This window comes from Bombus vosnesenskii, unplaced genomic scaffold (assembly GCF_011952255.1).
Source record: "Bombus vosnesenskii isolate JDL3184/JDL3185 unplaced genomic scaffold, Bvos_JDL3184-5_v1.1 scf7180000013579, whole genome shotgun sequence".
Taxonomy (NCBI): domain Eukaryota; kingdom Metazoa; phylum Arthropoda; class Insecta; order Hymenoptera; family Apidae; genus Bombus; species Bombus vosnesenskii.
The window spans coordinates 478,666-491,211 of NW_022883131.1; the positions used below are offsets into that span (position 1 = coordinate 478,666).

The window sequence follows — 12,546 nt, forward strand, 5'->3', positions numbered from 1 at the left end:
TGAATTTCTTGTTTGTCAATATATTATATATGTAAAAAATATTAAAATCTTTATACAATTATTCGGTTCATTTTTATTCTAGTTATCATAACTTAAACGTATTAATTGATATTTTACGCGCAATATACAAGAAAGATATAAATTATATCTTTTTAACCATCTCTTGGTATTGTTTTATCTATGGTATAAGAAATCTCAAATTTCAAAACATAAGTTACGATATTTGAAATAAATAAAGTGTTTACGCAATTAAGAAACATATACTTTGTGAGTTAATTTTTGACTTAATTCTAAACGAATAAATTTGGTCTTGGTAGAATTTTTTATGTCATTCTGCAGTCTATAGATTTGAAAAAATATATATATATGCTTAAAAACAATAGCAAGGGAAGTTTACCTTCTATACAAAGTATATAAACATAGATTAAAGAAGAAACAACTCAGTTCATTTTTGCTAGTCAATTTCAGAACATAATGTATCATTATGGCTACTGTTGGTAGTTTCAAAAAAGTATAGTGATATTTGATTATCTATCTTTATTGTTACTTTGTTAGTGGTTTTGTAACGTAACGTTATACAAGAATTTTGTTAAACTGGGATTAAATGTGAATGTTTTGTATACTTTAGTTTTTTAAAAATGAATTGAGATAGTTAGTGTTTTGGAGTATTTAAAAAAAATCTAATGTCAGTTTTTATTAGTTCTTGTACTCGTGAATACACATCAGTACTGTGTAACATGTCCATAAACAGTTCGTGTTGGTGTTACTCGATGCAATTTTGATACATTATAGCAAGAATTATAATATTTTATTATAAAGTAAGTACAACTATTGTGTTTATAACATTGTGTTTATAATATTTATAATGAATCTCATAAGAATGGAGCAAATAACGTTGTTATTAACTTATGAAGTATTTAAATGTTGTTTCTAAATATTGTTTTACGAGTATTCTCTTTAAATATATGTAATAATATTCTTTGTTGTTGAATAAGGTTGTGTTCTAAAGATTATAAATTTTATTATTATTATTAAATGTGTAAAACAGATTGATATGTTACGTTAATAACATAATAAAACATATTCATTATTAATTTTTGTGATTATATTTACTATCATGTTTGTAATATATAGTGGCAATCATCAACATTCGTAAAATAAAAACTCTTTTACAAAATATAATTTCAAATGTTACAATAAAGGCTATACTTAATTTCTTACAAATTTTATAATATATATGTTCTATTTATGTGAAGAGACAGAATATATTAAAACAACTATTAATTCACATAATGCATAAAATATTTGAGAATTTTTGTTGATCTTATTATTTTGATGTTTTTCTTATGAAAGTTTAACATTATTACTAAAACATTTGTACAATTAAATATAATTCATTATTAATAAATTATATAAAACAATAATATTATCAAATGATTAAAAAATACTATTGATAAAAAGTATTACATGTGACATAGTATTAATAGCCAAATCTGTTTACCTATATTCTAATCATCACAAGGGCCAAATTAATCAAAGAAATCATATACTGCCATTGAACCATTTTGTTAAAAATGATGTTAAAGAACCATTAGTTTTCACACTGATTCTATTGATTTTATTTACAGTGTGTTTACATTTGACAGTCAGATAGAAAGTGAATAGCATGTTATTAACAAAGAAACAGGAATTATTCTTTATCTAACCTAGATAAGATGAAGTACCTGACTTTATGTCCTTAAATGTTTTTTTTATTAATAACATGTTTTTAATACAACTAGTCTAGGCGATCTTATTTAGTTGTATAATGTCAAAATAATGATCGTTCGTTACCATGTATTTGCAAGGTACTTTAATAATCTGTTGATCTTCTTTATCTTAAACTACATTGTAATTGTGTATTTATGTTACTTGAAACTAACATTTTAATATACACGTAAAAGTAAATAGTAAATAATCTAAGAACGATATTAACATACAAGCATGAATATTAAGCAAGTTACACAAAAACATTTTGTGTATACAGAATGCTCATTGTGATCTAACATATAAATTGTGGTCTAAACAATGTGTTTGATATTTTTGCAGTTTTTGAGAAAAATTGCCTCAACTATAAATTTATGGTTGTTTATGTCAAGTGTACAAGATCTGTTTTAGATAGGACATTTCATGATTCACCACGATCATTCTAGAAATGTATTGCTACTTTTTTGCACTGTACATTATAAAAAGTTGGAGTTATAGCCTTCATTTTTCCGGAATGAGTGTAATGTAGGTTTGTTGAATCCAATGTTAGTGTAAATCATATGTGTGCCTTGTTTAATTTACGGTTTTAGTCATCACATTCTTATTCAGAATATAACAAAGTAGAACATACAAGAAATATCACAATGTACAAAATATTAATACCACAATTTACTAAGACATTGATAGATATTTTTATTGATATTCCGTGTTGAAAAATCCAGAACTGTGATCCTTTCATGATAACAAGAATGAATTTGAAAGTGTCATTTGTTATCTGTACTTATCACCAGAAAAGTGACAATATTTTCATGTAGTTACGAACCACTCAATGACATCATCTTATGGCATCATGTATATAGGTACTTATGTATAACATTGATATCAAAACTAGTTCTTGTTAATTTGCTGAAATGAGAAGATATATCACACATCTATTATATTTTTGGTAGTAGAACTGTGTTGCTATTAGTTATTGAGATGTATTAAAAATATTAAAATTAATAAAATAGTTTATAATTTATTTATAATTTATAATTTATAATTTATAAATAATTACATAAGTACTAAGTATTGTAATTAAAAGAAGAGTTTATTTTTATATCTAAAATATTGAAGAATTGAAAAGTATTGCATTTCAACATGAAAAATAGTTTCTAGAAAATGTTATGTTGGTATCTTTTTATAACATAAATATTATCAACAAGACTCCAAATGTTCACAAAGGACTGTATTTTAATTGTTGCATCCCCATAAATGGGGTGGGGGCTCTCTCAAGGGGGGATCAGTCAAGCGAGTAATTTTTTCCTTTTCAAGATCTGTGTCACCTTCACATCTGTAAGACAATATTAAATTAATGATAAAAAATGTTTAATTTTTATTTTTTTGTTAACAAAGAATCATTCAATATCTTGATAACATCTTTCTGATTAAAATAAGATCAAACCCGATATTATCATAAAATTTGGTTACATTAATTTAATTTGTCAAATTGTCAACGAAATAAGTATAAAGACCTTGAAGAGTTGTGTTTACCAATCGTACTCGCTGGCTGTTCCGTAGCAGATATATTGGATTCACAATTGGCCAGAACTATTTGCCAGCAGTTCACGATCAATTCGCGAGCTGCTACAGACTATTCATAAACAGAAATATCATTGTATTCATACTAGAGCTGACAATTCGCGAGCCAGATACGAGCAGATCTTTGGCGAGTAAATCTTCAGATGTAACGCCTAGCTGCGGTGTTCGCTGACGAGTTCGTCATACGTTATTTGTTGCTCACAAAAGTATCCTTTCACTGCCGATGAACTCAGCATTGAGTAGTCTTTACTGTATTATGTCAAGTATAGTATTGCCTCGTTAATAGACGCATTTCTTGCTTCGTTAATAGATGCAGAGTTAACCCCACCATTAGCCGAAACTGATTCGCCAGAGCGAGCGTCTTTGCTATCTCTTACGCGTCATCGGCGATATCTCGGTTAACGACGGGTGATAATAAGAAAAACACAATTTCCATGTCTTTTGTTTTAAAATTATTCTATTATTTTAATCAGACTTCTGAGATTTTTCTCCAAATTTTCAATATTAGGACATCTCATATTTTATTTATTTATTTATTTATTTTTTTTTATCATTGCTTAGTCCGTGCCTTTCGGCTTTGGACGAACTTTCGGTTTTACATCTCTTATGTCTATTTCTCTTCTTATATGTCTACCTCCCCTCTTTTCCACTCTATTCTATTGCACTCCCTTAATTATTCTATCTCTGAAAACTAAAACTATAAACTATAAACTACAAATTAGCAACTAATGACTAAAAACTATTGCAACTTTGGTTTTAGCCTCCTTGCTGTGCATCCTTCCTGTCGTTTGCCCTTTTCTTCTCTCCTCTCATGTAGGACATCTCATAAAAAATGCCAAGTTTCTTTTATATTTATCGCAGATCATCGATACCAGCAGTTTATATTTCCTACTGATTTTTCAATGTTCGACAATGTTTTATGAAGTTCCTTTAGATCCCTGCCACGATCCGATTAAAGATGGCACACGAGTTAGACGAGTTAGGAGAGAAGAGTATATACTAATTCGTATGAAATCATTTTTCCATTTTCTGTACAATATCTTTCCTAGACGCTTTAGGTACCAATGAACGATAGAATGATTCGAGCTAAGTTTCTCGATCAGTTCTTTGAGACTCTAACAATTAAATTTTGTTTAGCTGTTCCATGTCACTGTATCCTTATTGAATTCCATCGGTCTTCCTTCACTTTTCCAGATTTTACAATTTACTCTAACTTTCCATCCCGATTCAACGAGGTTTAGATCAGTGAGATGGAGATGGCGACCATACGAGATGTTATAAAGTTAATCTCTAAAAGAATCTTACACTAAGGAGACTTCTTTAAAGAGTACACTCCTATTGGTACCCTAGACGTATTCTATAATTTGAATAAATAGGGTGTTAAAGCTGGTAAGTAAAATATTAATCAATCAAAATTATTCTCTTCCTCTTCCTTTTTGTTATTAATATTACCATAATCTAGACTAAAAATAACCATATATATTTCGCCAATTAACTGCTTGTTTCATCGATTGCGTTTTAGTTCCTTGCCTTAATTGGTGCTTGGCATATTTGTTGTTCATTTGTCCAATTTCGCATGATTTCACGAGCGTTTCACAGATATTGTAACTTATGTTTCTTGCAGTTTCTTTCACATGCTTTCCTTTGTAGAGGAAGAGGTTTTGCTTTTAGTTCCTATCCACCAGATCCCATAAATGTTTAGTAGAATCAATGTCTGACAATTGGAGCAGCCATAGAATCTTCAATATTGTCCTCTTATTCCTGTTACGTATAGTTCTTTTCAACACAATTTGGAACTATACCTCGGAGCACTGATAAACAGGTTGGCCCACCAATTTCTCTTCGAAGATAGAACATATGCCTTTAAAAGTTGAACTTCTTTCTTTTTGAGTTCTATTCGAAGAATATCAACTCTTGTACAAAGCCTCTTTAAGTCGTCTTCGTTCGCCAAATTCTCCTTACTCGAAAATCCTAACTCGAAAATAAGACAATATCTTCCTAGCTTATCTGGATATTAATGCAGAAATTGTTATTTCAACTAAGACTGATGGCTTTTGTATTCTTAGCCAGAGTCTTAGCCCAACGATAACGACAGTTTTGTTTTGTAAGAAACCCAGTTCTCTTAGTAAACTTCTGGGGTTTGTTCTATGTGTTTCGAAGCAATGTTTTTGATATTTGGAGATTTTTACTTGTAGTCATTATAATATCGTCTGTGATTATGAAACATTGGGAATGTGGCAACGTTTAGGTTTGAATTTTATAAGGCTCTTCTTAATATTTCTTAGCAATCAGACGAAGATCCATTAACACTACTCCAACATATATCTCATGTTAAGATAGTTTCTTAAAACTTATATTCGCCTGTTCTGTGTTCGATACCAGCACAAATTATTATCGATTAAACGCTGGTTGATGAAATCGTTCCATATGCTGGATATTAATGTTACGTGGTTATCGATCGATTAGATCTGAAACCATTTTGGTAATTCGCGATAATGTTATATTTTTTAAGTATCATCGCAGTCTTTTATATTTTTTCAATTAATTCGTATAAGTATTACGTAAGTACGATGGGCCGGTAACTGTATGTGAGATGTTTTTCTTTTCCAGGTTTCAAAATGGGTATTACAATGGCTTCATGTCATTTGTTTGGGAAATGTTGCTCCATATACACTTATATAGCTTCAGCAGGTATTTTCATGCTTTTTCTGGTACATAATTTTTTAATAACAACATATTTGATATATCTATTTCGTTCGGATCTGGACTTGATATGTTGCATAGATCTAGACTTGAGATTAATTCGTATAATTGTTTTTAATAATTGCCTGTAAGTTCGATGCCATTGTTGTCCATCTATTTCCTGTTTTACCTTGAGGACATCTCGGTCAAAATTTCAATTGCTCTAGTTCTTGACGAAAGTATGAGCAGGAAGGCTAGTGACTTGTTGTAAATCTGATATAACATTGTTTCTTTTATTTCGAATGTTGGACATGTTGTATATATAATCCTTTATTTTACTGAAACGTCCATGCTTTTGTCTGGACGTGCTCTATTTGCTTTACTTGATTATTTTGCAATATATCATTCCTAATCTCTCGTACTCCATTTGATTGTTTATGTGTTATGCTTAATATACATACAAGTGTATATGTATATATATATACGTACAATAATATACATACAAGTTATACGTGTATTTAATGTCTTTAATTACGGTTTTATGTTTTTCGTTCTACCATGGAGGATTCTTTTTTACTTTCAGTCGTCGTTAGGAATCCTTCTATGATTGTTTTTCTTTAAATTCGTTCAGATTGTATACCGTGTTATCCTTAATGACGACTAAGCTTTGTTTACTTTTTTTTTATGGCTTTAATTACTTCGCTTAGTACTTTTTGAATATTTAGTGTGGAGCGTGTAGCGATAAATTAGTGCTAAGCTTTAGATTTTAACGGTTGATGATATTTTAATAATTAAAAGTTGGAGAACGAAGTTTCGTTTGATATTGGAACAAAAAAAAGAGGAGGATTATTCTAAAGCTGGTGGCTTAAGATATTTCATCGAATTTATTCGCGATATTCGTCCGCTTCGTTTGCCCACTTTATATTCATTCTTCCTTCACGAAGTACACGTATTAATTATAAAATATGACTGTGAGCGTGGTGAATGCGCGTGATGTAACAAACAAAAATGTTGCTATCGGTGGAAGATTTAGTGGAAAGAAATTTTTACATCTCGTTGATAACCGTGTTGTGATCTTTCGTTCTTTTATGACTGTACGAATTTTTATTTCGTTGGAAATATTTACCGTTGCCAAAAAATATAACGAAATTCTTATGAATATGTTCTTTTCTGTTCCCTTGGCATTGTATTATGTGTCTGTTATCCCTGGTTAAGTGGTATGTTAGTACTAAAAGTTGTTACATATAAGTTCTTGACCTAAAGTAAACAGGACTCAATTAAATGATAGGAATCAGTTACTACAGTGAAATACTTTCAGACCATTGCTGATAGTAAAGTTGGACAGAAAGATAAATAACATTAAACGACTAAAATAGCTTTATTATTCACAAGTGTTTTTCCTTGTCGTACAATATACGGCGAAAATTGTAGACTGAAGAGAACCGTGTAGATTGTACATATATCTTCCTATATATCTCTGCATATTACATTGAAGTTTTATTGCGAGGAATTACGTACGAAATCTACACATACACTACTTTTGTGAAGTTACAATCAATGTTACTATACAGTGTCAGGTGTGAAGGACGATTGTTATTATGCGTTCACAAAAGTATTTACATACTCTCTTGTGCTTAGTTATACTTACGCGTGCTCTCGTGTACGTATTAGTATTAGGTCGTCCGAAAAGTATCTTTCTTTTACAGATCCGTCTTTTATAACGATGCATCTTTATACAAATAAGAAACCTAATCTGTCGAACGTTGTGATCTTTATTTTGATAGGACAAAGTGGATCATACGTAATTCGATAAAATAATATAAAACGAAAAATATTGTGCATCCATTATTTCCTTATAAACGAAAGAAGCTTTTCGGACGATTTAATATTTCGAAATAATTAATAATTCAGTGATTTTTTTCGCGATTATAAAATTTTATTAACGAGTTGCTTGTACTTCAGGGTGAGTTACATCTGATAATGATTTGTGATCAGAACGCGTAAAAAAACTGGTTCCGGATACGTCCGGATTGTAGTTTTACGCGCTAATCTAGATAGAAATAACAATCAAGATTTGCAGAGTTGTTAACCAGCCTACCTATGCACCTTAAAATTTTTCCTAGATGTCGCCATTTCAGATAAGGGATAAAAGCGCAACCTTGTGCTCACGAAGATAAGAATGAACATTAGGTCTACCAGTGTTTGCGTCGCGTCGTCTTATTCTTTTCTAATGATTGGATTTCCATCAATTTTAGGGAACGATAGGAGCATTTATAGGAGTTTCAAGGAACTAGAAAATCAGAAGCTAGTTCGCGTGAGTCGAAATCAAACCTTGTTATTCCAAGCCCATATAGCGTGTTCCGAACCTGTTAAATAAAATTGTTGTACGAAGTATACAGGTGTTTTTCACCGTGTAACGACGTTTCTTCAGGACCACGTGTATTTATTCAACATTTTTTAGACGACACGTCTAAACATCTCTGCTTTCAACATGATGTCGCTGCTCCTCGTTATGACGTACTAATTCGGAATCTGTTAATAATAATAAGAGGTTATTAATAAGTTTCACGAGAAATAAATTGATCGTGGCGGGTCAATTACCAAAACATTTTTTCCAAGAATAACACATATATATATATAACATAAATATACCGCAAACGTTTGTCCTTAGTAATGTTATATTGGTGATCACGTTGGAGGATAAACTGCGTGAAAAATTGTTAATTAATTCTTATTATCATAACTCGTTTTCGAAGAGTGAAATATAATTACATTTGACGAAACATAGCTGGTCTTTTTACCTTGTTAAAATTATATTCAACGCGGGATAAAAATTTGTCGTTGGTATCCACTGCTGAGTGTAACGTAATAGTATGCAATATTTGTAAGGGACGTTTTGATGAAATTTTAGTTATGGAAGACCTTTCAACCGATAAAATTCTGTGGAAAGTATCGTCGATGCGCAGAATGCCTATTTCTTGCTGATTTCTAATCGGTAATAAATTTTGTAAAACGAATATACTCGATAAATTAGGTATTGCAAGAACGCATTAATATTACGATCAAAGTATATTTTTAATGATATCCAAAGAAGAAAGCAAATTGGAAAAATAGAGTTGTTTATGAATTTCGAAAATACAGTTTTTACATTTTCTCAATTGTCACACTTTGTATATTTAAAATCTTGTGTTTTTTCCTTTATTCTGTATTTACTATATGTTTTTCTAGATTGAACTTTTGACACAAAGAAGTTAGGTTAATAATCGTGCAATAATTCTCATTGTATACAATTTTATATTGTTTAGTTATTTTTCTATAAAATTGAAATATTATTTTTAGGTACCAACGTTACTATGGGTCGTTACACAGGAAAGAAATGTCGTTTATTAACGATGTTATGGCTCACCGGTCTATTTTTCCTAGTCGAAATAGTTGTGGGCTACCTAACAAACTGTATGGCTTTGATAGCTGACAGTTTTCATATGTTGTCTGATGTAGCAGCTTTGGTCGTTGCATTTCTTTCCGTCAAGGTAGGTAGAACAAGATAAATATCAAGTAATTGTATCGACATAAATAAATATCAAGTAATTGTTCAGCAAGAATTTATTTGGCATCATAATTCGCTAATTTGTAATTAACATTATAAAGCTCATCGCAGTTATAAATTTTATATCTTGTGTTTCCTCAAATCCTTTCCTTTGATTATTTTTCTGAATATATTTTGAGAACATTATTTTAGAAATTCCGTCCTGTTTACAGATGTCACCAAAGAAATGGTCCAAAAACACATTTGGTTGGGCCAGAGCTGAAGTTTTAGGAGCTTTAGTCAACGCCGTTTTTTTAGTCGCATTGTGTTTCAGTATTACCGTGGAGGCGTGTAAAAGATTTATCGAAGTAGAAGAAATACATGAAGCGAAATTGCTTGTAGGGGTTGGAGCACTTGGATTATTAGTGAATATTATTGGATTATGTCTCTTTCATGGTAAATGTTATTAAGAAATTAATATTTGTTCTTACATGTAGTTATATAATTCTGGTTGCAGAACATAGGAGTTCTCATGCACATTCGCATGGCATATCTCGAAGTCACAACCGATTGAGTACTCTAGTAGGAACGGATGACAATGAAAATGATGATAGTTATAGGCCATCGACGCCACAAGTCAAAAGGACACACGGCCATGTACACGATGCGAGTCAAATGAATATGCGCGGTGTGTTTCTTCATGTACTCTCGGATGCACTAGGATCTGTGATTGTGATAGTTTCTGCTTTAATTGTTTGGCTGACAGAATGGAAATATAGGTAAATATTGCATAAATTACCTAACATATCCTATAATATAAATCGTATACTAATGTACAGATTTATTTCTATTTAACGATCTAATATCTTCGGTAGTACTCTTAATGTTTGTTTCTTTTTACAGATTTTACATTGATCCAGCTCTCTCGCTCTTAATAGTTATTCTTATTTTACAATCGGTATGGCCATTACTCCAAGAATCTGCACTGATTTTATTGCAGACTGTACCGACACATATTCAGGTAATTTGAATCATTCTAGATTCTATAATTTCTAGATAATATACGAGAAGTAATAAGAATAGTATCAGTAGTAATATCCGTTACCGAGATTTTCTATTAACATGTACAAATTTCTATAGACAGATCTATATCAAATAAAAAGGTTTTTATTATTTTTATTATCGAATTTTTTAGCTAATTGATCGTTGATTAATTCTTATGGTGTAATTTTAATTTTCATACTGTTTAGCCGTAACAAATCTAAACAGAATATGTTATTTTAGGTGGATGCCATTCAGCAACGTTTACTAGAAAATGTAGACGGTGTTTTGGCTGTACATGAATTCCATGTGTGGCAGTTAGCTGGTGATCGTATTATCGCTTCAGCGCATATAAAATGCAGAAATCTGTCAGAATATATGAAAATAGCTGAGCAAGTGAAAGAATTTTTTCATAACGAGGGCATACATTCTACGACAATTCAACCTGAATTTATTGATGTAAGTAATTTGTATCGTACATATAAGTATTACGTATTAGTGATTAATACAGCAAGTGATGTATTTAATTTGACATTCTTTATACTATTGTATCAACATGAGTGTATATTCTACATAAAAATTGGATAAATGTAGGATTTTAGTGGTAACAAAATAACGAAACTGTAAAAAGATATAAAATATATTGATAATTGATTGAGGAACTATTATTGATATTCTAGTACCACTCTAACAGCGAGGTCAAGGAAACACCGACCGAAGATTGTGTACTAGATTGTCCAAAGACTGACAAGCCTTGTAATCATGCAACATGCTGTGGTCCTTCTAAACAGGTATGTGCTTTCTGTTTTTCGATGTACCTTCGGTTGATTTAAAATCTATCCCTTCGCTTCTGCAGTCTAATTGGAAGAGAGATACAAATTCCCGCTCTGCCTGCCCTAAATCAAAATGTCTTGGACAATGCGTAGAAGCTATTAGATCAGATTCAAATACAGTTATAGGTAACTGTTATTTGTTGTTTATGTTTGATTATTCCAGCGTTATGCAATTAATAACATACAGCCAAATGGTAATTGTTTATTCGAGATAGTGAAACCTTTTTGTTTCTTATTGGACTGGAACAAAGTCATTCTTGAAAGTGTAATATTATGTAACGTTAAGTGCAAGAATATCTATAAATATTGAGAAACAAGCTTTTAATATAAGCACTAATAAGTTTGATAGAAAAGTTTTAATTATTTATATCTTCTTCTTTTTTGCTTCTACTTGGTCATCCAAAAACTTACCGTCACCTTCTAAAATAATTATGCATTCAGAAAAATATCAATAGGCTTAATATAATTTCCCCTTTTTATAAAATGAAACATGATATACGATTTATTTATTTCGTATATGTATATACATATGGCATAGCATTAGATGGAGTGGGTTTCCAAACTCCCAGATACTTACTATGTTTTGATATATTTTGAATCGAATGTTATAATCTTTAAATTAAAGATTATAGGTATACTTTCTTGTAATAAATGTGGATATAATCTATGTTTCTTACAGGGTCGTGAAACTCCATCACCTGGAGAAACACCGTACATGTGCAGACAACGAAACAGTCTTGCACGTTCCACTGGTTCAATAGGAGGAACCGAACAGCAGGAAGTAAATGAGATGGAACGCGGACATTTGTTATCACTGCCCGCTTCACATCACTCCGTCCAACTTCCACATTCACATGTTAATACACCGGTTGTCTAAGTTATCGTCATATTCTCGAATATCTACCTCTGTAACACAATCTGCGGCGCGTTACAATGTTATTATAAAAATTCAATAAAGTAATATACATACTATGTTTTATGGCTATTAAAGTCAACAGTAAATTTTCATTGCTTTTTATTATCTATGTATGTAACTATTATTTTAAGTTTTATAAAGTTTGATATAATAAGTTTGATGTGTGGTATTTGTACAATTACTGATGGATTAGAAACAAAAATAAATAATGTTGGCCGTAA

At 30.8% G+C, this 12,546-nt stretch overlaps 1 protein-coding gene across 7 annotated transcripts; it reads left to right on the top strand.

Moving 5' to 3' along the window:
* Positions 1 to 402: 402 nt before the first annotated feature.
* On the top strand, positions 403 to 12,546 carry LOC117238677 (zinc transporter 1). 7 transcript variants are annotated; one of them, XM_033503784.1, is made up of 9 exons: positions 458 to 818; positions 4,522 to 4,716; positions 9,349 to 9,539; positions 9,769 to 9,991; positions 10,053 to 10,314; positions 10,439 to 10,556; positions 10,820 to 11,035; positions 11,257 to 11,367; positions 12,089 to 12,546. In XM_033503784.1, exons 3-9 carry the CDS (start codon positions 9,363 to 9,365, stop codon positions 12,284 to 12,286), a joined length of 1,305 nt encoding a protein of 434 aa, XP_033359675.1. In that variant the 5' UTR covers positions 458 to 818; positions 4,522 to 4,716; positions 9,349 to 9,362; the 3' UTR covers positions 12,287 to 12,546. The 7 variants fall into 7 exon arrangements, with proteins under 7 accessions (XP_033359674.1, XP_033359675.1, XP_033359672.1 ...); XM_033503781.1 differs by lacking the exon at positions 4,522 to 4,716 and adding an exon at positions 5,938 to 6,018; XM_033503783.1 differs by lacking the exon at positions 4,522 to 4,716 and having other exon boundaries at positions 403 to 818.